This window comes from Lonchura striata, chromosome 36, assembly GCF_050655825.1.
Source record: "Lonchura striata isolate lonStrDom1 chromosome 36, ASM5065582v1, whole genome shotgun sequence".
NCBI lineage: Eukaryota > Metazoa > Chordata > Aves > Passeriformes > Estrildidae > Lonchura > Lonchura striata.
In genome coordinates this window covers 6207184-6231800 of record NC_140738.1, presented here as the reverse complement: position 1 = coordinate 6231800, position 24617 = coordinate 6207184, and the positions used below count along the sequence as shown (strand labels likewise).

At 50.3% G+C, this 24617-nt stretch overlaps 1 protein-coding gene across 1 annotated transcript in view; it reads left to right on the top strand.

Moving 5' to 3' along the window:
- LOC146764075 (olfactory receptor 14J1-like) overlaps positions 1–24001 on the top strand; it is a 99143-nt gene extending 75142 nt beyond the window's left edge. Inside the window, exons 3-4 of the mRNA XM_085565610.1 lie at positions 10536–10544; positions 23645–24001. Of these exons, the coding sequence (XP_085421736.1) occupies positions 10536–10544; positions 23645–23814 (179 nt within the window). The 3' untranslated portion in view covers positions 23815–24001. The remainder of the gene's footprint in view (positions 1–10535; positions 10545–23644) is intronic.
- The last annotated feature ends 616 nt before the right edge of the window (positions 24002–24617 follow it).

The window sequence follows — 24617 nt, the reverse complement described above, 5'->3', positions numbered from 1 at the left end:
CTCATGGAGCATCATGAAGCCATGGGTCAGTTGGGACAAGGCAGGTCCAGAGACACCCTGGTGACACTGGGGAACCTCATGGAGCCTCATGGAGCCATGGGTCAGTTGTGACAAGGCAGGTCCAAGGACACCCTGGTGACATTGGGGACCCTCATGGAGCCATGGGTCAGTTGTGACACTGTCGGGACCTCGTGGAATCAGAGGGGACCATTGGGAAGCTCCCATGGATCCAAGGGCCCAGGGTGACACTGTGGAGCCCAGAGTGTCGCTGAGGAGCCATTGTGACAGTGTGTCCCCATGGAAACAAGGGAACATGGGACAGGCTGATGCCTTAAGTTTTAGCTTCCATATTTTCCCAATTCTGTGCTGTATCAGTCTGTAACTCTGAACTTCATGCAGAGTGTCAGCAAGTTCTCTTACAGTGTAGTCAGACAAAACAATCCTTTTCCTGCCCGAGATCCAAGGACACTGCTGCAGCTTCAGGCCCAAAAAGTGAAAACACCAGCTGTTGTGGCGCGGCGTGCGCTTCTCGCCGCGGCACTCCGAGCCGTGCCAGGCTGGGCGGTGAGGGAAGAGAAGGGGCAGAGGTTTTATACTGAACTCAGGAGGAGGGGTGTAGGAACAGTAACCACTAAGGGAATAGCAGGGGAGGAGTTTAGGGCAGAACTAACATGACAGGGAAGGTTCCAGGGAAAGGGGCAGGGAAAGGGGGGTTGGGGGGGGGGAAACAGATATTAAACTAATATTAAATGAAAGAAAAACACACCACCGCAACCAGCGAATTGAGGAGAGCAGACTGGGAGGGTGGGGCTGCATAACCTGAAGGTGTAATTGGACAATTAACCCCAATATGGAAATGAACCAAATCTTACAAAAGTGTGAAAACTCGTGACCTGGCGTCCATCCTGGGTGTACGCTCAGCCATGCCCTTGTACTGCCCAGGTGAATCCTTTGAAGGCCTTTTTAATAAATCCCCACTTTACTCCTGTAACACTGTCCAGCCTCTGCTCTAGGTGGCCTCTCAAGGCATCAAGGCCTGGCTGGCTGGGCAACCTGGGGGCCACCTGACAGGTCCAGCTGACCTTGGCATGTCCAGGGCTGCTGCTCATCTGCCCCTGGAGCACTGGGGCTCGGTGCTCTCCTTCCTGTGGAAAGAACTGTCCTTCTCTTCCAGGTGCCCATGGCCAAAATCTGGATTCCTCTTCTTAGTTTGCTTCTATGCAAAAATTGTTCCCAGATGAAATCTGCCAGGACAGACAGACCTGGCTGGCTTGGCCACCCAGGGGCCATCTCTCATCTGCCTGCGAAACACTGGGACCCTGTGCTTTTCTTTCTTATGGGAAAAAAGCACCTTTCACATCCAGGCACCCATGGCCAAAGTTGGGAATCCGCCTCCAGGATTCCCTATATCCAGGGATTTCTCCCAGGTGAAACCTTCCAGGAGAGACAAGTCTGGCTGGCCTTGGTCTCCAAAGAGCTGATTCTTATCTGCCATTGAAACACTGGGGCTTTGTGCTTTCCTTTATGATGAAAAGAACTCTTCTTCCTGCCCAGGTGCCCATGGCCAGAACTGAGATTCCACCTTCAAAATTCTGAATATCCAAGGATTTCCCCCAGATGAAAGGTGCCAGGTGAGACAGGTCTGGCTCTCTTGGCCTGTGGTGACCACCTCTCATCTCCTTCCAAAACACCTGGGCTCCACGCTTCTCTTTCCTATGGGAAAAACCATCCATCTTGACCAGATGCCCATGGCCAAAGTTTGGAATCCTCCTCCAGAATTCCCTAGGTCCAAGGATTTCTCAGTGACAAAAGCTGCCAGGACAAACAGGTCTGGATGACCCGGCCTCCCAGGAGCCTTCTCTCTCTGCTTCTGCCCCTGCAACACGGGGGCTCTGGGCTTTCCTTCCTATGGAAAAGAACCGTCCTTCTTAACAATGCAGAAATGGCCGAAATTGGGGTTCCACCTCCCAAATTCCCTATATGCAAGAGTTGCTTTCAGACAAAAAAATACCACAACGGAGAGGTCTGGCTGCCCTTGGCCTCTGATGGTCACCTTTCATCTGCCCCTGAAACACCGGTGTTCTGTGCTTGTCTTCCTATGGAAAAGAACCGTCCTTCTCCTCCAGGCAGCCAGGTCTGAAACTGGCATTACACCTCTAAAATTCCCTATATCCAAGGACAAAATCTGCCAGCACTATCTGATCTGGCTACACTTGGCCTCTGGTGGCTGTGGCTCATCTGCCCCTGCAGCACTGGGGCTGGGTTGTTCCCTTCCTGTGGAGACCATGGTGGCACGGTGAGGACCTGGTGGAACCATGGAGTCCATTGTGACACTTTGGGGCCATGGTGACACCGCAGGGCTCCATGGAACCCAGAGACCACCATGACTCTGTGGGGCCTTGTGGAACCATGGAGACCATTCCAACCCTTCAAAATTGGTACTTCCCCTAAAAAATTTCCTGTATGCAAGGGTATCTGCCAGAAAAAAACCTGCCAGCTCTGTCTGGCCTTGGCCTCTGGTGGTGGCATCTGAGTTGCCTCAGAAGCACTGGGGCTCTGTGCCTTCCTTCCTGCTGAAAAGAACTGACCCTCTTGTCCCGGGGCCATGGCAGGAACTGGAATTTGGCCGCCAAAATTCCATCTATCCTAGGATTGCTCCCAGACAAAAGCTGCCAGGACAGACAGTTCTGCCTGACCTTGGCCTCTGGTGATATGAGCAGAATGTTTTCCTTTGCAAACACCTTGGAGAGGGCCCAGAGATCTCCTGAGCTGGGTTTTGCAGGCCTCAAGAACATAACCCATGTATGGAGGCTGATGTGCCTGGGCTCAGTTGTGAAGAGACTGAGGACAGATCAGGAGTGGCCTGGCAGGGCTTCAAGGGTGGATGTGGAAATGGTGGAACTTTTCTTCATAGTGGGAATCAGGCAGGGAGAGAAATTATGCCCTAAATGCAGCTGGGGAAGGACAGACTGGACACATGAGGAGAGGAATTTCCCTCCCAGGGCAGGGCTGTGGTGCAGCACGTCCCCAGCAGGAGCCTGGAGCAGCCCAAGGCTTTGTGTGGCCAGGCAGGGGCAGCAGGAGGCAGAGCTGCCAGCAAAGGAAGGGCCAGCGAGGTGGGGCAGCCGGGGGTGACGACAGCCTGCAGGGACAGAGGCGCAGGGCAGGGACACCGTGGGACAGCCTGGGCTGCAGAGGGCTCAGGGATGTGCAGCAGCTGCAAGGCCCTGACAGAGCCAACCTGTGCAGCCCTTTGGCCATGGCTGCTGGCCCTGGGCCTGAGGCCACCAGGGGACAAGTGACCCTTGCAGCCCTGGGGCCTCAGTGGCTCCTTGTCCCTGCTCAGCAGCCTGGCAGGGGCCGTCCCATGGTCCTGCCCTTGGCACTGCACATCCCCACATGCCAGTGCCCATCCCGGGAAGAGCTCTGAGCAATGAGGGAGGGACAGGATCTGCCTTGCCAGGGGCTGGGGCTCAGGCCTGGGCCCTTTGCATTCCTGAAACACATCCAGGTTTGCTCAGCAGCAGAGACACCTTTCCCTTGATTGTCCCCAGCTGTCACCAGTGCCTCCAGTGTTCTGCTGTTCCTGGAACCTGGGGACACTTTCTCAGTCGTGTCCCTCAGTGGGACCCATGTGTGAGAACCCCGGGTTTGGTTTGGGGTCTCATGTGGTGGTAAAGCTTCTCCTCCAACCCGTGTTCCCAAAGAAAAACTCCGCAGCCTCTTCTTGTTCGGTCTCAAGACGATTTATTGCTAGTTATCTAACAGATTAGGTTCTCGGGCTGCGGCCCTTTGGTCAGCAGCCCAGGCAGAGACGCACACACTCCTGACACCCTGACTGTCTGGTGTCTTCTTCTTCTCTCTCTCAGCTCAGGGCTGCTGCTATCTTTTATAAGATATATTACATATAACATGTTTACAATTATTCTCCAATACCTATTACCTACTTTACCAAGTGTTTTTCTATTCTAAACCAATTTGTGAGTGCCAACATCACCAAGAACGTGGAGGTAAGGAAGAAGAAAGAGGAAGGACAGGAACAGCCCACTTTCCTCCATCTTAGAACTTCTGACCCCCATGTACAAAGTAAAAACCCCCCTCTACATGCACTAAAACCCCCCTGTACACTACCAAATTTTTTTCCCTCTACTTTGTGACTACATTTACTATACTATCTAGCACTTTGTGACTGCTTGTTCCACCTTCAAAGTTGGTAATTCATTCCATGGTTCAAACTCGAAATCACAGCTAAATCCAGCTGCCTGCCGGGGTCCAGACTGCGTCTGACCACGGCCTGGAACCTCTAAAAATGTCTGAGAGACATTTTGAGTTCCCACATCTCCCCTCCCTGTTTGAACCAAAAACACCTGCTTTGCCACTTTGTTCAAGGCCTTTCGAATGCACATGAAAATGCATGGCATAACAAGCAGAACTACAAGCCCTATAAGAATGTAAGATATTATTTTCAAAATTTCTTTCCACAGTGGTGAGAGATCAAAAAGGTTAAAGAAATCATCCCACCAGGACCCTGTTACTTTTTTCAACTTGGTGATACTACTTTCTATTTGTTTCATATTTTCATGAATGGATTTTGAATGATCGGACAAATTCATGCAGCACATCCCCTCAAATTCTTCACATCCATGCCCATGTGACAGCAGCAAATAATCAATTGCTGCCCTGTTTTGAAGCACTGCCTGTCTTGCACTGCTGATATCTGTTAACATGTCACTCAGTGCAGACGAAATGGCACAACTGTGTTTACTCAACCAGCAAGCTATGTGGTCATATTGTGTCAAGGCCACCCCCGATGCTGTTTGGGGCGAGAAAATTGCAACTGCAATTCTCTGAGCCTTGTCCCAGGTATAAACATCATCATCACAATTTGGACTGTATTGATCAAGGGATCTTTTTTCCCCTGCGTGTCTGCTCCTTTAAAGTTTTCAAATCAGGTGTTATCAATGAGAGCTCCCCAATGCTGCATGGACCGCCCTTGATTTTTGCAGGGATAGCAGGCCAAACTCTTTCCCCGCAAATCAAAAACACTCCCTTTGGTAAAGTGACTGGGTGTTGAAGGGATGCTTTGCTTGTCACCTTGGTGTAATTGCACCAGGATGATGCATTTTTATAAAAAGACTGATTCGAAGTGACATCTATTGTATGATTATCTGTCTTTGCCACTCCCACTGGATTAAATTTGATACAGTATTTCATTTTTGTTGACCCAAAAATGTCTAACTCTGGGGGTTCCAGGTGAGCCACAGGAAGGTATTGTGTCCAAACATGCCACCCTTCCACAGGATCCGAAAAGGTTTTCAAAACCTTTGGAGGGATATTTTTTGGAATTGGCCACTCCTTCACTGGCACACCTACCAAACATGTTGAAAATGGTTTCCCTGGCTTTGAATGAGTCAGACAAATACTGTCCAGACCCGCTGCCTTTGCCAAAGTTTCCCACACATTTTCCCTCAGTTGTTTCATGGGAAAGTCTGTCTCATTGTCCAAAGCAACAGACAAGAGAATGAGACACATGAACACTACCTGTCTAAACTTCATGTCCATGTCCCCAACCTCTGTGAAAAACCCTGCAATGCAGCAATGTTCAAATAACACTTAATTTCCCCGAAAAACCCCAAGTCTCTGAATAATCAATCGTTGTCTGACGAGACGTCTGCAGTGTCCTTGTCTGCCTCCGTCTGCGTGCTCTCTTCTTTGCTTCTCGGGTCCGCATCCACCTGCGTCTGCACCCGAAAAGGTTTCACGTGCCTCGCTGACACCCACTTCGGTCCTCGCTCTGTGGAAACACAAGAGAAACCCTTGCCCCAAGTTATTAATGTAAATGGACCTTCAATTTGTCCTGATTCTGGATTTCTGATCAAAACCAAAGGATTTTCCCTTAACTTTGCTTGTGTACTGTTTGTAAAATGCCTAACAATTGGTGGTGTGGGCTCTGAGAAAGAACCATTTAAAAAATTCAATACATACAGAGCTTTGTTCAGCCGCATATACGGTGTTGAGTCTGCCTCTCCCCTTTTCTGTTTATCCAAAAGGGATTTCAGGGTGTGATGTGTTCTTTCAATGATTGCTTGATCTGAGGGAGAATAAGGAATACCAAAAATGTGCTTCACTCCCCATTTTTTCAGAAATTTGTCAAGCACTATGCCTGTATAAGTTGGACCATTATCTGTTTTTATTTCTTGTGGCACTCCGAGTGATGCAAATGCTTGCGAAAAGTGTCTGCAGGCATGTTCTGCAGTTTCCCCTGTATGTAATGATGCAAAAATCGCCCCTGAAAATGTGTCAACTGAGACATGGATATTTTTGAGCCTCCCAAAAGATGGGTATTTTGTGACATCAGCTTGCCAGAGCTGAAGACTCTGCAATCCCCTTGGATTGACATCTCCTGTAGACGCAGGAGGCTGCACAAGCTGACAGTCTGGACAAGCATTGATGATCTCCCTCGCCTGACTTTTGGAGAGGCAAAAGGATTCCATCAATGCCTGTGCATTCTGATGGAAAAAAGCATGGCTCAATTTTGCCTGCTCAAAAATATCCGGCAATGTCTGAGATATGGTCATTGTGAGTCTGTCTGCTTGAGCATTTCCCTCTGATAAGAACCCTGGGAGTGATGAGTGTGCCCTGATATGTGTAACAAAATATTCATGTTCTCTATTTTCCAGAATTGTCCTCATGCATGACAAATATGAATATAAAATTTCATTGTCAGTGTGCTTCAAAAGTGATCCCTCTAACCGTTTGACCACATTTGCAACATATGCTGAATCTGTGACCAGATTGAGAGGTTCCTGAAACAATTGAAAAACCCTGGCCACTGCTGCCAATTCCACAATTTGTGGTGAACCCTGTACCATTTTTATGTCTGATTTCCACTCCCCTGTTTTTGAATTTTGCCATGTAACTACTGATTTGTGAGTTTTTCCCGAACCATCGGTGAACACTGTCACCCCATCCACTGGTTCCTGGCTTATTTTTGGCTTTTCCCTGAAACTTACTTTTGCATTCAGCATCCTGTGAGCTGGGAAATGAACAGTACAAATTCCCGGATAACCTAACAAAGCAATTGCAAAATCCTGTGATTTCTGCATCGCCCATTCAAAATATACATTTTTCAAAGGAGCATGAATAACTGAGAAATCTCTGCCTGACATTGTCAGCAACCTGGTTCTCGCCTTAATAATAATCTGTGCTACCATTTCTAGATCTGTGAGAATTGTTTTTGAGGGCCTGTAAGCTAAAAAAACTCACTCTATCAACAAAAGAGGGTCCATTTGAGACAAATCCCATTGAAAAATCAACCCATATAACTGTGCCATTTCCCCCAACACCGCTAAATGAAAAGGCAATGATTCTACAAAGCGATTTGCTTGTCTCTGCTGAATCATGTCTGTGATCTTTTCAAGGTCTCTTTTTGCTTCAGGCGTCAGAGTTCTGGGAGATTTGATGTTATTGTCCCCTCTCAAAAGGTCGAGCAACGACGAGATGTCATCATTGGTGATTCCCAGGATCGGTCTCATCCAGTTGATCTCCCCCAAAAGCTGTTGCAAGTCCTGGAGATTTGTGACCTTTGTGTTGACTTTCAGTTTCTGTGGCCTTATTGTTTGTTTTGTGATCTTCCATCCCAGGTATTTCCAAGGTGCAATTTCCTGTATTTTTGGTGTACTAATTTCCAGTCCTGATTTTTGCACCTGCGCAATCACACAGTCACGAACCTCTTGCACCTCCTGTTTTGTTGGTGCTGCAATGAGCAAATCATCCATATAATGGATAATTTTAGGTTTTGGATGTTTTTCTCGTGCTGGATGCAAAGCTTGGGCCACGTACCATTGGCAAATGCTTGGAGAATTTTTGAGTCCCTGAGGAAGAACCGTCCAGTGGTATCTCTGCAAAGGTTCTTCTCTGTTGATGCTTGGGACAGAAAATGCAAAGCATGGAGCATCATCTGGATGAAGTGGAATGCTGAAAAAACAGTCCTTGAGATCAATGATCACAAGCGACCAGTCCCTCTGGATCATCGAGAGAGATGGAAGCCCAAGCTGCAGTGGCCCCATGTCCTGCTGACCTCGTTGATTTTCCTGAGATCATGAAGCAGTCTCCAAGACCCTGAAGTTTTCTTGCAAATGACAAACACTGGGGAATTCCATGGGCTGTCTGTTGGCTTGATGTGTCCCTTCTGCAGCTGTTCTTGGAACAACTTTTTCAATGCACTCAATTTTTTCCGCTCCAGGGGCCACTGATCCACCCAAACAGGATCATTTGTTTTCCAGGTCAATTTCAGAGTGCCACAGTGACCCCTGTTAAAAATCCAATTCTAATTTCAGTCCCCATTGTGCCAAAAGGTCCCTTCCCCATACCGTGATGGGCTTTTGCACGATGAAAGGATGGATAACTGCTGTCTTTTTCTCCCGGACCTGTGACAACAATTGCGTTCTCACTCTGCATGCACAGGGAACTCCCCCCTATGCCTGTGAGAGAACCCAAAGGTGCAACCAAGTCCCATTCCCAAGGCCAAAAAATGTATGAAATAACTTTAACATCCGCTCCTGTGTCGAGCATCCCTGTAATAGCAATTGTCTTTTTGTTACAAGTCAACTGACAAGTAACAATGGGCCGATCCCAGCTCAAATGTTTCACCCAAGATGCATGCACCTTTGCTTGATCACCAGGAAAAGAGTCACGTTTGTTGAACACCGGCATGGCTTGCCTTTCTGGGTGAGATGGCAGAGCCATAGCTCAAGCAATCAGTGTGTTTTGTGGAATTGTCAGAGGTGGTCGCAGGGCTTTTGCCGTGACCATCAACTCCTCATTATGGTTTGCTGAAATCAAAGATGGATAAACAACAAGTCCAAGGATACTGCTCCTGTCCCTGGCCATTATTAAAAAGTCCTGTCTTTTCCAAGAAGTCCCTGTGACACCTGTAGGTATCACTGCATGGCCATTGTCCAAAAGACACGTCAACTTGGAGGTTGCCAAGATGCATTGGAATCTGGGTGGTACCAAGTCTGGGTCGCTGGGGATTTTGGAGATTGCTCTGCCGAGGGGTTCTGTTTGTTGCTCCCCGAGGATTGTTCCTGCTGGTTCTGTGTCACTGCCAGGATTTGTGTCTGAGCACGCTGGCGTTGATTCGCGCTTTTTCCCGTTTCCCGGAATCGGAAGAAGTTTCCCATCCACATCTGTTTGTGAGTGACACTCACTTGTGAGATGTTTCCCTCTCCTGCATCGAGGGCAAAGGTCTGGTGGTTTGTTGGGCTTTGAAAGTTGTGGGCAGTTCCTTTTAATATGTCCTTGTGCCCCACACCCAAAGCACCGTCTTTCTGCATTAGGATTGCCCTTTGTATAATTTGCAAGAGCTTCCCTAACATGTTTTTCAATTAGATCCCCCAAGTGTTCCTCCATGATGGAAGCAACATGTTGTGGTGTCCCCACCTTGCTGCACGCCTCGATCATGTCTGCCAAGGTGGCCTGGTGAGGCATCATGCTGATGATCCGTCTGCACTCCGGATTGGCATTGGAGAACGCGAGGCTTTTGACCAGGTGTGGTTTCGCTCCCTCCTCAGTCACCTGCCGCTCCACCACCTGAGAAAGATGATCCATGAATGAAGAAAACGGCTCTGCAGGACCTTGTTTGATCTCGGTGTAGATGGTGTCCTGGACCCCCGCTGGAGCAATCTGAAGAATTGCCCTCCATGCTGCCTCTTTGATGTTGCTGAGCACGTGACACAGGAGCCTCACCGCCTGTTGAGTTGGATCGTCCTCAGGAGGATCACCAGCAAGCTGCGCCATGGTGAGGTTCGCATTCGGCCCGCCCTGGTATCTGGCTCTCAGCTCCTCCAGGGATCTCCTCCACGCCTTCTGCCACACAAGAGCTTGGGTGTCTGTAAGAACTGATGTCGCAAGATATTTAAGATCATACGGTGTTAAGTCATACATTCCAAAAATACTTTTTAACATTTGCTTGAAATATGGTGATGACAACCCATTGTCCCAAATGGCCTTAGCTAAATCTTTGATTGCTCCACGGTCCAGGCGTTCCCATCTCGGGTTTTGGCCCTGAGCGTCATAGTTCACCGGCATCATTATATTTCCCGAGCCCTGCAATAAACCTTTCTCTTTCTCCAACTCTGCTCGAATGTCTTGCCAGTCCACTTCTGCGCTCTGCAAAGCTGTAAATTCAGTGGGTACTTGCCTGTAGAGTGGAGTCATCTGCTGTGGCTGCAGTTCTGGTGCAGCAGCACTCACCGATACCAACGGCGTCTGCAGCATCTGCGAAGATGAAGGCTGGAAGTCTCTGGAGAAAAGTGAAGCATCTGCTGTGGAGGAGAACACACGACTGCCTTGCATTATTTGGAAAATTTTTGGAAGATGAACCAACAGTTCTGGCTGTGACTCTAAGGCTGTGCTTAAATATCATAAAAGAAATTCAACAACCCCCTTTGATATTAAAATTGACTCTCCCTGCTCTGAAAGTGTGGCAGACCTTGATTTTGGAATTGTCCAAGCTGGAACACCCTCCGAAGCAGTGATGTGTATCGTTTCCCCCTGTTGCTGCGCCTCAGCAGAAGTGTCCTGAGTCCCGCACTGTTCCGGTGTCAGTGGAGGTTCCAGCTGCCGTGCAGATGTGACCTTTTTCACCCTGGAGTTTTTCTTATAAGAGACTGGAAAAAAGTCCTGCAATGTCACAGTCCCACCACTGGGTGGCGCAGTGCCTTGACCGGACAAGTTCTGTGCCGCCTGTTGCAATGTTGTGGTTCCGCCGCTAGATGGCGCTGCCGCCTGACCAGCTGAGGTCGGAACCGCACTCTGCTCTTCAATCTGCACTTCGATAAACATTTGAGCATCTCTTCTGTCAACTGATTTACATTTGCAAATCCCGCACTAATTCCCGATAAACCTTTGAGCATTTCTCCTAATAACTGATTCATGTTTGCGATCCCTGCAGTCGGTGTAACTGACTCTCGTTGCAATAACTGTTCTAATTTGGCCATGTCTGAAGCTGACAGGGATTGGCCGTGGGCTTGAGCTGTCTGTTGCCATGGGAACTGTGATGGAGCCGTGCCCTGAGGAATGTTTACCTCCTGGCCACGCCCCATCCCTGCCTGCGTCACCTCAGGGGAGTGAACGCTCCTGCTCCGACCCTGGCTATGCTTTGGCCTCGCTCCACCCCGCACCGCCTCCGAATCAGAGCCACTGCCGTCCCCCCCTAGACTGACGTATCCACCTTCCTGTTCCCATTCTGGCCCCAATGTCTCCGTCTCACTTTGCCCGTCTCCTGGCTCTATGCCAGCACCCACAGCCTGCGCACGCCGGCTCCACCCCGTCTGTGCCCATCCCGCGCGTTCGAAATGTGAGAAATCCCCTCCACCCGTGGCTGTCGGGTTTTGCTCGACCTTCACACACGTGCCCACCGCCTGAGCTGCAGTGAGGAACGCCTCCTGCTGTCCCTCTGCCGCTTCCTCAGCAGCCCTGGCTGCCGCGGTCAGGAAGCCAAGTTCCCGCACCCTTTGGGCAGCTGCTTCTGCGGCCTCACGGCTTCTCGACATTGAACGTGTCACCGGGCGCTCCGAGCGTACCACCGCCGCACTCGCACCCCCCGCTTTCGCCCCGATCCGTCCCGCCCCCGCCGCTCCCCCCGGCCTCGCCTTCTGCGCGGGCTGTTTTGAACTCCCAGCCTGCGCAGATGTGGAGGCGCTTTCCTCTCCCTCCTCCCCCTGCTCTGCACTCACGTTCGCATCCTCCCCCACCGGAGCTGCTGCCGCCGCCGCTGCCGCCCCAGCGTGGGTTTGGACTCGGGCAATGCCTTCCTCCCACTGAGGGTCGCGGCTGTGCCTGGCTCGCTTGCCTCCGTCTGGGGAAACTGGGTGTTGGAGGAGCTTGGGAACTCTTGGAAAACTGAGGAATACTGTGAACCCGGGGACACGGGATGAGATGGGGTATCATCTCCCTGATTTTCCACAGGAAGCAATCCCGCCTGTCCCGTGTCTGTGTTGAGTGGGGCTGTCCCAAGCTGCTGGCCAGACTTTCCCCCACCCTGTTTGTCCCCAGGAGCCGTAGCTGCCTGGCTTGAGCTGCCGCTTTGTGATAGTGACTCTAAAACTGTTCTTGCTGAAGATAAAAGTTTTGCGGCAAGCTTATTATTTTTTATAGCCTGATAATATAATTGCTTATTAATTTCCTGCCAAAAATTTGGCTTATACAATAAATCTGGATCTGAGTGTGGGAAGTTACACCTCACCCATAATAATAAATCTTTCAGCTCCTTTTGAGCAATCTCCACCGGATGGGCAGAGATGATGCCCTGGAAGGCAGATACTATTTCTTTTTCCTCTTGGGAGAATTCCCCCACCATGTTCTTAATTTTGACCGTTCTCACCAAAAGCTGTGTCGGCTCGAGGTGAGTCCGGAGATGGCACTGATCACCGTCCAGCAGGTCACAGGTGAGAGATCCCAGGTGCGCTTCTGGGTCATCTCCTCCCTGGAAAGTCTGCGAGGCGAGTTGTTTCAGTGAAGGTCAGGTTCTTATCTCGAGCTATCCGCTCCCTCTCTTCTTGGAATTTACGGTGAGTGTGTGCTCTCCTCTTCTCTTTTTTTCTTCTCCGCTGATGCAGGTTGGAGGTTGTTTGATGTTTCTTTTCGGTCTTCTTGCTGGTGCCCAGCCAGGGAACCAGATGTGAGAACCCCGGGTTTGGTTTGGGGTCTCATATGGTGGTAAAGCTTCTCTTCCAACCCGTGTTCCCAAAGAAAAACTCTGCAGCCTCTTCTTGTTCGGTCTCAAGATGGTTTATTGCTAGTTATCTAACAGATTAGGTTCTCAGGCTGCAGCCCTTTGGTCAGCAGCCCATGCAGAGAAGCACACACTCCTGACACCCTGACTGTCCGGTGTCTTCTTCTTCTCTCTCTCTGCCTAGGGCTGCTGCTATTTTTTATAAGATATATTACGTATAACATGTTTACAATTATTCCCCAATACCTACTACCTACGTTGCCAAGTGTTTTTCTATTCTAAACCAATCTGTGAGTGCCAACATCACCAAGAACATGGAGGTAAGGAAGAAGAAAGAAGAAGGATGGGTTCAGCCCACTTTCCTCCATCTTAGAACTTCTCACCCCCATGTAAAAAGTAAAAACCCCCCTGTACATGCACTAAAACCCCCCTGTGCACTACCAAAAAATATTTCCCTCTACTTTGTGACTACATTTACTATACTATCTAGCACTTTGTGACTGCTTGTTCCACCTTCAAAGCTGGTAATTCATTCCATGGTTCAAACTTGAAATCACAGCTAAATCCAGCTGCCTGCCGGGGTCCAGACTGCGTCTGACCACGGCCTGGAACCTCTAAAAATGTCTGAGAGACATTTTGAGTTCCCACAGACCATGCCTGGGAAGAGTTTCCTCACAGCCCACAGTGCACCCTCCAATCCCTGGAAGTCTGAAGGAAGCACTAGGAATTCCAGCATCCATTAATGCAGACAAGGATTGAAATCCTTTCTTACCTGAAGAGGGTAGGAAAATATATTGATACTGTGAGGAAAGTAACATTCCTTCCCAAAATGCTATGGGTTTGAGATTTAATGTTCAGTTTAGGAAGGCTTTGTCCCCATCACTGAAGTCCAGACATCATCACTAAACATGCTGAGGCCCTTTTCTCAGCTTCTCTGCTCCACCCTTCTTGCCAGCACTGGATGGCAGTGTCAGACTCCACTTGACACAAACTCCTCTGTGTGCTCCCCTCCTGCTGAAGGAAAGCTCCTGCCAAACTGTTCCTTCCCTGCTTTCCAGCCACAATGTCCACAGCCTCCTTCTGAAACATCCTCCCCTAAATGTCTGTCCCTTCAGAGGAGCACACACCCCTGGCTGTGCTTTGCACACAGGGTCTCTGTTTCTGTGGTGTTTGCATTTCAGCCTGTAAGGGGAGCACAGGGTGCAAGGAGAATGCCAGAGGCAAAAGATAACAGGAAGTCATCTGGTTGCAAACAAACAATTCTGAAAAGTTTATTCCTTTGCTTAAATCTATCTTATTAATGGAAGTTTGGTATTTATAACATTGAATACAGAGAGTATTTCAAATAATCAATACAGAAATTATTTCTAACAATCAATACAGAGTATAACAGCCAATACAGAGATGATAGCAATCAAAACAGAGTATTTTTAATAATCAGTACAGAGTATTTCTAACAATATAGGGTATATCTAACTAATCAATACAGAGAGTATTTCTAACAATCAATAGAAAGCGTATTTCTAAAAATCAATAGAGTATTTCTAACAATCAATACAGAGATTATAGCAATCAATACAGTATATTTAACAATCATTACAGAGAAATAAGGACATTCTTAACCTAAGGAACTTAAGGAATTTCAAGCACCAAGTTTGTCTTACAGGAATGAAGCAATTGAAGAGGTAATTCAACAAGTCTATCCACAAATGCTGGAAGATATCCTCCAGTTCTGCCCATGGAGATGCAAATGGCCCTGAGCAGCACAAGGGCTTTGTCAGGAAGGCCACTCCTTTCCAGGCTTTCCCCAGGAGTCCCGGGTCAGTCTTTTCTTCTCTGTGCTCCCCTCTGGCTCCATTCCTATGCTGCCTCCAGAGTGGCAGGGACAGCCAAGCAAACCACCGTGCATGTGTGCCATTGGATCTTTCCTCCAGTTCCCATGGAGGCCATGCCAGACACTCCTGTCTGACTTCCAGGTCTGCAGTTTCCTCCTCCAAGTGCAGCTGGTGCTGCCAAAGGATTACCTCCTGCTCCTTCATCCTCTGGACAATTCCTTTATCATCCTCAGGAGAAATCCCATTCTTTCCAGAAGGCTGGTTGATGCTGACAATGGCCATCAGCACCAGGTACCTCTGGAAGATTCCTTCAGCCATGGCTGATCCTTCCCTGAAAGAGAAAGAAAGGAGGACAGAGCCAAGATCCAGACTATATTGCCTCGGGAAGAGACAGGAAAGAGGCTCGCCCCTGGCAGGAAGGCTCTGGCCAGCCCTGCAGAAAGGCTGGAGGCCAGAGGTGCTCCTCAGGGCTCGCCTGCTGCTGCCAGTTCCAGTCCAGCTGCCCAAAGAGGCTCCATGAGCACGTGGTGAGGAGGAAGAGGAGGAAGGTGCGAGACACAGGGACACAAACCTGAGCAGCCAGGTTTGAGGAGAGAGAAGCTCAGCATTGCAGATGGCAGAAGAAACCAAGCACAGTCCCCCAAACAGGAGGAGGAGAGGAAGGGCCTCCCAAGCTGGCTGCAGGCAGACAATGGAGACCTTGCCCAGATGTTCCCAAATGGGCTGGGGGGAGGGAATACAGGGCCCTGCTTTCCAGCTGCTCCCACCACTTCTGACCCTGCCACTGCCTTGAGACAAAGCCTGATGAAATCCTGCTCAGCATGGGCAACTGGGCCCTTGAAGGGCTTAGTGTCAGGTCAAGGCTTGCTTTCCCTCCCAAAGCCTTCCCTTGGCAGCCTTGGGCAGGGGATTCATCCTCCCTCCCTCATCCTTCCCACAGACCTGCACAGAACCACTATGTGGGCACTTTCCATTCTCTGTGTCTGTCCTCAAGTGCAGTGCCAACCTGGGTCAGTCCTGGCTCTGTCCTGAGCTCCCAGGAGCTCACAGGCTGAGATGGCAATGCTCAGCCACACCAGGGCCCTGCCCCTGCCAGCAGCACCCCCACAAGCAGCAGCAGCAGCAGCAGCAGCAGCAGCAGCAGCTGCAGTCGCCTCTCAGCTGTTGGTGCCCCTGCACTGCAGCCCCTCCCGCTGGCACCAACGTTCCCTCGTGGCCTTGGAGACAGTCCTGAATCCATCCATGGGGTCACAGAGCCATGGAATCCCGGAGTTCCAGGTTCTGGAATCCTAGAGTCATTGACTCTTGAGAACCACACTCAGAGGAGGATGAGGAGGAGGACAATGAGGAGGAGAAGGATAAGGATGTGGAAGATAAGGAGGAGGAGGATGAGGAGGAGGATGAGGAGGAGGATGAGGATGAGGATAAGGATAAGGAAAAGGACGAGGATGAGGAGGACAAGCAGGATGAGGAGGAATAGGAGGAGGAAGAGGATGAGAATGAGGGTGTGGAGGAGGACGATGAGGAGGAGGAGGATAAGGATGAGCAGGGCAAGGAGGAGGAAGGGGAGTAGGAGGACAAGTAAATGGAGGAGGAGGACAAGGAGGAGCAAGAGGACAAGGAGGAAGAAGAAGACCAGTAGCAGGAAGAAGAGGAGGAGGAAGAGAAGGAGGACGAGGAGGAGGAGGCGGAGAATGGGTTGTTAAAAGAGCAGTTAAAGAATGATTCCTGGGAACCTGTCCCCATGGAGAACCCATCTCCAGATGTGCTCCATGCCCTTAACAATGGCCCCTGGGGAAATGGAAACCCCCTGGCTGTGCATGGCTGCTCCCAATGTGCAAATACAGCCCTGGACAGTGAGACTGGGACTGCCTGGGAAATTGTTCTGGGTGTGATGGCCCTGGCAGGGCCAGCCCAGAGGCTGCAGGGCTGGACCTTCATGCACTGGAATTAGTATAGGATAAATCAGAAGCAAATTAGAGTTCACAATACAGGAACAGGAATCCAGATTCCTCCAGGACACTTTGGTTTGGTAACTGCTCACTGGAGCTTGGCCTTGCAAAGTGCTCATGTCATGGGAGGAGGAACTGATGCAGATTATCAAGGGGAAAATGAAGTAATTTGGTTAAAGGATAGTGAACAACATTGCATTATTCAAACCCATGTCAGGGTAGCACAATTATTGACACTTTTAGTGTTTAAAACAATTGGGGAAAAAAGGATATCCACCTGAAATCACTACTGTTGGTGGAGATAAAGGGTTTGGATCCAGCAGTGCTAATAATGGAGCCAGAGTGTGGGTCCAGAGGCCAAAAGGCCTCCCAAGGGAGCTGAAAAACAGCTCCTGGGAAGGACAGCAGTGTTTGAATCCTGAAACCTGGGCAGGAACGATGGGAATGTGTCCCTGCAGCCAAGTGCTCTGTGTGAGAACAAGTAGATATTACAGGAGATTGTTTTACACATCCTGCCAGACCAAATCCCCCTGTTTGTCCCAGTGTAAAACTCGTGACCTGGACTCCATTTAGGATGGAGCCAGGGCCAGGCTCTTGTACTGCCCAAGATATATCCCTTGAAGGCCTTTTAATGAATACCTGCTTTATTCCTTTAACACTGCCTAGCTCTGTTCTAGGCAGCCTCTCAAGGCATCACCACCAAACCAAGGGAACATGGACCAGGTCTGGCTGTCTGGGCCTCCTGGGGACCACCTGACCACCTTGGCATGTCCAGGGCTGCTTCTCACCTGCCCTGAGGCACTGGGGCTCTGGGCTTTCCTTCCTATGGGAGAGAACTCTCCTTCTCCTCCATGGGCCATGGCCAAAACTGGGATTCCTCCTCCAAGACTCTGTACATCCAAGGATAGATCCCAAGTGAAAGCTGCCAGGACAGACAGGTCTGGCTGCCCTTGGCCTCTTGGGAGCTGCCTCTCATCTGCTTTTGAAACCCTAGGGCTTGGTGCATTCTTTCCAATGAAAAGAATTGTCCTTCTACTCAAGGTGTCCGTGGTCAAAATTGCGATATCTCCTCCCAAATTCCATGTATGCAATGATTCCTCCATGACAAAAGCTGCCAGGAAGAACAGGTCTGGCTGTCTCAGCCTCCCAGGAGCTACCTCTTTCTTCTTCTGCCTTTGAAACACTGGGTTTGTGCTTTCCTTCCTATGGAAAAACCTGTACTTCTCCAGATGTCCATATCTGAAACTGGGATCCCACTTCTAAAATTCCCTAGATCCAAGGGTTGCTCCCAGCCAAAATCTGCCAGTACCATCAAGTCTGGCTGCCCTTGGCCTCTGGTGGCTGCCCCTGCAGCACTGGGGCTCGGTTCTTACCTTCCCATGGAGATCACTGTGACACTGTGGGCACCTCATGGAACCAAGGGGATCATTGTGGCACCACTGGAGCCCATGGAACCAAGGGGCCATGGTGACACCGCGGGGCTTCATGGACCCAGAGACCATTATGACTCTGTGGGGCCTGATGGAACCATGGAGACCATTCCGACCCTTCAGGGCCCCGAGTCACTAAGGGGGCATTGTGACACCTCAGGGCCTCCTGGAATCAAGGGACCATTGGGACACTGTGGGGCCCCATGGAAGCGAGGGAACATGGACCAGGTCTGGCTGGCTTGTCCTCCCAGGGGCCACCTGACAGGTCTGGCTGATCTTGGGATGTCAAGGGCTGCCTTTCATCAGCTTCTGGAACACTCCTCTGTATGGAAAAAAAGTCTGTTATTTCAGATGTCCATTGCCAAAATTGGTACTCACCCTAAAAAATTTCCTATTTGTAAGGGTATCTCTTCAAAAAGAATCTGGCATCACTGGCTGGCCTTTGCATCTGGTGTTCACCTCTTGTCTGTCCCTTAAACAATGGCGCTCTGTTCCTTCATTGCTATGGAAAAGAACTGGTCTTCATATCCAGGAACCATGGCCAAATTTAGAATTGGCCAATGAGCCCGGCCAGGCTCACAGAACCATCTGCAGCCCTGGGCAGATATTGACTCTGCCAGTACTGCCATCCTCCCTCCAGTGAGAGAAAAGGACACAGGGCAGGCACACAGAGGAGCAACATGGACACACCGAGGGCAGGGAAGAGGAAGTTGAGTCCCAGATGGGAGGGATGAGGAGATGCCTTGATCTTGGGGCTGAAATCCTCTGCTAAAGCTGTGGAGAAGGATGTCATTGATACATCAGACAATCTTTTTCCCTATAAGGCATTGAAAAGTATGAGGAGATGACTTGTTTCAGCAAAGGCCTCCATGCTAAAGTAGGGAAATGTTGAAGTAGCTGTGATCTCATGAGAAGTCTGAACATTGAAAGAGAGAAGAGTGATGAGACCCTGTGCCCTCAGGGAGAAAAGAAGGCGTCTGTTCCCAGAGATTAAGATGATTTCATAAATAGATGAAGAGATACTTTGCTCTTAAACAGCTCATCTTGAAACTAATACCCCATAAGTTGGCATGGCCGCTAAACACAGCTGTGGGAAAAGCTGTGAAAACATGGGAGGGACTTCACAATTGAAGATTTTTCCAGGCAGTGGCTATTCATGGAAATGAAAAGCCATGAGATAAATGTTTTCTTGTGGAGAATTCTCCATAACATTAACAAGAGGTACTTCTCTCCTGATGTGAACTGAAGAAAGATTAGAATATTCTAGAGGTGGTAAACTGACTTGAAAATTTCAGGTTTTGTCTCTACATTGTCAGGTTGTATGGAGAGAGGATGTGATCTGAAAGTTTTGTTCATATTCTTATTACTCTTTCATTTAGTTACTGTTAATAAACTTTTCTTTACACTCTTTTAAAGTTTTGAGCCCACTTTTCCTTTCTCCTAATCCTATCTCACAGCAGGAAATGAGTAAGTATATTCTAGTGAGTGCACTGGTAATTAGCCAGCACTGAACCCACCACACTAATTGATGCGTTGACCAAGAAATATCAAATAGGCAAACGGAAACCACCATAGAAATCTTCCTGATGAACTGCCCCAGACAAGAGGGAAATCGAGGCACAGCCATGGTTTGTCAGGACTTGCTTGATCCTAATGAGCCCCGTGGTGCATTTGGAGCTGAGCCCTGGAACCTCAGGGCCTGAGAGGAGATTGCACAAACCTTTCCAGGAGGCAAAAGTCAGAAAAAAACCCCAAAGTTTCTCGAGGTATTAATGGGACCCACTGAGATCCATCCCCAACAACGGTTCCTGATGGACTCCTTGGAGGAGTGAACTGGAGGCCAGGATGGCACAAAAACCTCTCAGACACTCAAAATGGCACAAAAACCTCTCAGTTTTGGAAGAAGAATTCAAAGACCCTCACAAAAGTTGAGTATCTCAGAGTATTAATGAACCCCACTGAGTGTCAGTACAAAGCTCTCACAGGACTCATTAAAGCAGATAATTGGGGCCATGATTCCACAAACTTCTCACAAAGTCTGTAACAAAAGTGAAACACCAAGTACCTTAAAAGAACTGAGTACCTTGAAGCATTAATGAGCCCCACTGAGTGTTGTTACTGACAAAGCCTCTCCAGGGACTAATTACAGCAGATAATTGGAAGCCAGGATTGCACAAAGCTCTCAGAGACTGCAAGGCAAAAGCAAAAGCCAAAGTCCTTTAAAAAACCTGCAGTCCCTGGAAGCATGAAGGAGCCCACAGGGCCATTCCTGACCAAGGCTCCCCAGGGACTCCTTCCAGCAGATCCTTGAGGCCACTGGGATGTGGGCTAGGGGGGGATGCTGAGGGCAGGACCAGGGACTGACAGTGCCCAGCCTGGCTGGGGCTGTGCCAGGAGGCCCCAGGGCCTCAGGACAAGGTGTCTCCTCACAGCCCTTGGTGGCACAGACCCTGCGGTGCCTCAGGGCACCAAGACTTGGCTTCTCTATGTCCCCACCTGGCATCAGTGCCTCCAGTTCTCTGCTCTGCCTGGGGCCTGGGGACACTTTCTCAGTCGTGTCCCTCAGTGGGACCCATTAAAAGTCCAAGAAACTTTAGAGTTGGATTCTGACATGGAGTTCTCCAGAGGTTTCTGCAGCTCCCTCTCAGGGCCTGATGTTCAGGGCTGAGCACAAAGCCCCAGAGGGTCATTAAAGTCCTTGTGCTGTGTCTGTGCTGCTGAGCTGGGCCGGGCTCCTGGCACAGAGGGTGATCCTGGTAATCAAGCAGAGCTTCAAAAGCACATTTCTCTTGCTGAGCAGCTCTTCTGCCAGCCCAGCAGGGCTGGGGCACTGCCTGCAGCCAGCCCGGGCACAGCACAGAGGCACAGAGAGCTTCAATCAGTCAGGGCTGGGAAGGGGCTGAGAAGTGCCTGGGGCAGAATCACTGCCAGCCCTTGGCACAGGAACCTCTGGCTGCAGGACAATGCAGCTGCAGCTCCTGGAGAGATCTCCTAAAGCTGGAACATCCCAATGCCCACAGAGCCTGTGAGTGCATTCTCTGCTCATCTCCTGTGCAGAGCAGCCAGGGGTGCCCAGGGCTGTCCTGCAGAGCAGGGTCCTGCAGCCCAGGGCGCTGTGCTGGGCCAGGGACTCTGCTGCCTGCCAGGGACAGCTCTCAGCCGGCCCTGGAGCTGCTCCCAGCGCTGGCCAGGAGCTGTGGGGGGAAGGAGCCACCCTGAGCAGGGCAGGTGCTGCTGCTGAGAGGGGCTGGCTGGGGCAGGGCTGCTCCAGCTCCAGACCAGCTCCAGAGGGCACTTCCCAAAGAAGGTAAGGCTGGGTTTGCTGTAAAGGTCAGGAGCTTTCCTGAGAGTGTTTTCAATTTTCTGCTTGGAGAAAGATGGTGAAGTTGTGATAATGATAAAAATATTTTTGCTTTTTATATATTTTTCATATATTCACAGTTCTGTAAATTACTGTTACGTAGTTTTAAAATTATAATCCTTAACTAACTCTATTAAACTCTTAAATAACTCTTTTTAACTACTATTATATATTTAATGTATTTATGATCCTTAATTAACTCTAGTATGTTTCCTTACCTTATCTTAGATTTTAGAACTATAACCTGTCTAAATACATTTTTCAAGTGCTATATAATCTTTTTATCAGAGAAAGAACCCACAAGAAGAGTATTTTGGGTTTTGAATGTGAGCAGTGATAAGAAAAACTGGGACAAAGAAGGCCCTGGACTTATTCCAGTGGGTTGAGCCAGGGGTGTGTAACTGGGTACTGAATCTCCCATTGGATGTTCCTGTTCAATATCCTAAATAATCAACATTAACAAATTGTTGAAATCAGGGGCTGGGTGTGCCTCATCCCCACTGGGACACCTGGAAGCTTCCAATAAAGGTCTGGATTTTACTTTACTGTTCTAACACTGTTGCAAGGGTTCTTTTTTTCTCTTTTGATTATAGACAACAGGGGAATGAGAGAAGCAGAACAGGACTTGTAGTCCCAGAATCACAGAACATTCTGAGTTGAAAGGGACACACAGGATCATCAAAGGAATGTTTGAACATTTACAGAGACTCCAGAACTGTGACTTTGGCTGGTCAGTGTCTCTGCTGGGAGCCTCCCAAAGGGCCTTCAGCCACTCCTCAGCCCTGGGCAGCAGCAGCATCACCTCTGTAGGGCCCAGCAGGGCTCTCCTGAGCTGCCCTTGCCCAGCTGCACACAGAGCCTGCCCCAGCCAGGGCCCTGCACACAGGCAGGTTTCTGTAGGGCCGGGCCGAGGGCACACAGGGTGGGATGGGCTCTGTGCGCGCTGGCAGGGACAAGGCACCTCTCAGGAGGGGATGTCCAGGCCCAGGGAGATGCTCAGGGAAGCAGAGGGGGCTGAGCAGAGCAGTGCTGGGGGAACAAGCCCATCCAGCCCCTCACCTTCCCTCAGCCACAGGGAATCCTTTGCCTCTCACATCTCTCAGTGGCAAACTCTAGTGCAGCAGGACTGCTGGGGATTTCTGACCTCAGAGAGCCAAGAATGATGTGTGGGTAGGAAAACAACTCCTAAAACCAACTCTTGCCCTCCTTTAGGTCTGGGAGTGCAGATGGTGTCAAGCCTTTCTTCAATAGGAGTGATTGCCCTGACAAATCCTGAATATCCAGCCTTGTCCCTCTGCCACAGGGCCACAAACCCAGGGCAGCAGGGCAGGGATGGCTCCTCCAGAGCCCCCACGCACAGGCCTGGCTGCTCCTGGCACACTCAGCCAGCACAGCTGGAGCTCAGGCAGGGACCTGGGTGAAGGTTTTCCCAGAGCAGGAACAAGGGTGGGTGAGTTCCAGCAGAACAGGCTGCAGGGAATGGCCCAGGATTGGCTCCAAGCAGCCTGTCCTGACTTGTCCCTGTCCTTTCTCCATGAACAGGTGCCCATGTGCAGCCACAGCAAATGTCCAACAGCAGCTCCATCAGCCACTTCCTCCTGCTGGCACTGGCAGACACGCGGCAGCTGCAGCTCCTGCACTTCTGCCTCTTCCTGGGCATCTCCCTGGCTGCCCTCCTGGGCAACGGCCTCATCATCAGCGCCGTAGCCTGCGGCCACCACCTGCACACGCCCATGTTCTTCTTCCTGCTCAACCTGGCCCTCAGCGACCTGGGCTCCATCTGCACCACTGTCCCCAAAGCCATGCACAATTCCCTCTGGGACACCACCACCATCTCCTACACAGGATGTGCTGCACAGCTCTTTTTCTTTCTATTCTGTGCAGTAACAGAGATTTCCCTCCTGACCATCATGTGCTACGACTGCTACGTGTCCATCTGCAAACCCCTGCACTACGGGACCCTCCTGGGCAGCAGAGCTTGTGCCCACATGGCAGCAGCTGCCTGGGCCAGTGGCTTTCTCTATTCACTGTTGCACACAGTCAATACATTTTCCCTGCCCCTGTGCCATGGCAATGCCCTGGGCCAGTTCTTCTGTGAAATCCCACAGATCCTCAATATCTCATGCTCAAAGTCCTACCTAGGGGAACTTGGACTCCTTGCTTTTAGTGCTGTTTTCTTATTTGGTTGTTTTGTGTTCATTGTTTTCTCCTATGTGCAGATCTTCAGGGCCGTGCTGAGGATCCCCTCTGAGCAGGGACGGCACAAGCCTTTTCCACTTGCCTGCCTCACCTGGCTGTGGTCTCCTTGTTCTTTAGCACTGGCACAGTTGCCTACCTGAGGCCGCCCACCATCTCCTCCCCATCGCTGGATCTGGCCCTGTCAGTTCTGTACTCAGTGGTGCCTCCAGCCCTGAACCCCCTCATCTACAGCCTGAGGAACCAGGAACTCAAGGCTGCAGTGAGGAGACTGATGACTGGATGGTTTCAGAAGCATTAAACTGCTGGCAAATTTCTGTAAATCACATTAAATAAAAGTAATCTTTGATACTTCCTATTAATTTCATTATGGAGGTTATTTTCCACCTTGTTTTAGGTTTTTCAGTTTGTCCACAAAAAAGTATCATTTTTTGTGTCATTTCTCATTTTGTTTCTCTCTGTGAAACCTTCCCTGTGCCCACAGACATTTTCCATGAGTGGCTGCACTCTTAAAGGCTTTAAAAGAAACTAAAGTGTCTCCCAGCAGAGTTTTCTGCAGAGATGCCCTTTGGTTGCCTTCTCTGGGGCTGCAGCAGCAATGTCTGTGTGCAGAGCTGGGGCAGATCAGGGCTGGCACAGCAGCTGTGCCCAGGAGCAGCAGCACTTGGTGCTGCCAGTGCTGCTCCCGTGGCCCTGCCCCGCTGCCCTGGTGGCTCTGGTGTTGCTGCAGGGCCTGAGTGCTCTCGGGGCCGGGCACAGTCCTGGGGGTGGCAGTGCCGGGGCTGCAGCAGGGACAGGCCATGGGCACTGCTGGGGCAGCGCTGACGCCTCAGGCCAGGGCCTGGGGGCTCCAGGCTCCTTGCCCAGACTCTCTCAAGAACACGGCCAGGCCAATGCTCAGCACAGAAAACCCCCATGAGCAGCCCCATGCTGGCCGTGGGCAGGCTGGGGGCAAACAGCACGGCTGGTGCTCTGCAAGGGCCCTGGGGGAGACGGGAAGGAGCAGCAGAGCAGGGGCTAATCCATCCCCAGTGTGCTGCACAGCCCAGGGCAGCATCCCAGAGCATCCTCATGGAGCTGCCAACAACATCCCCCCTCTGCAGC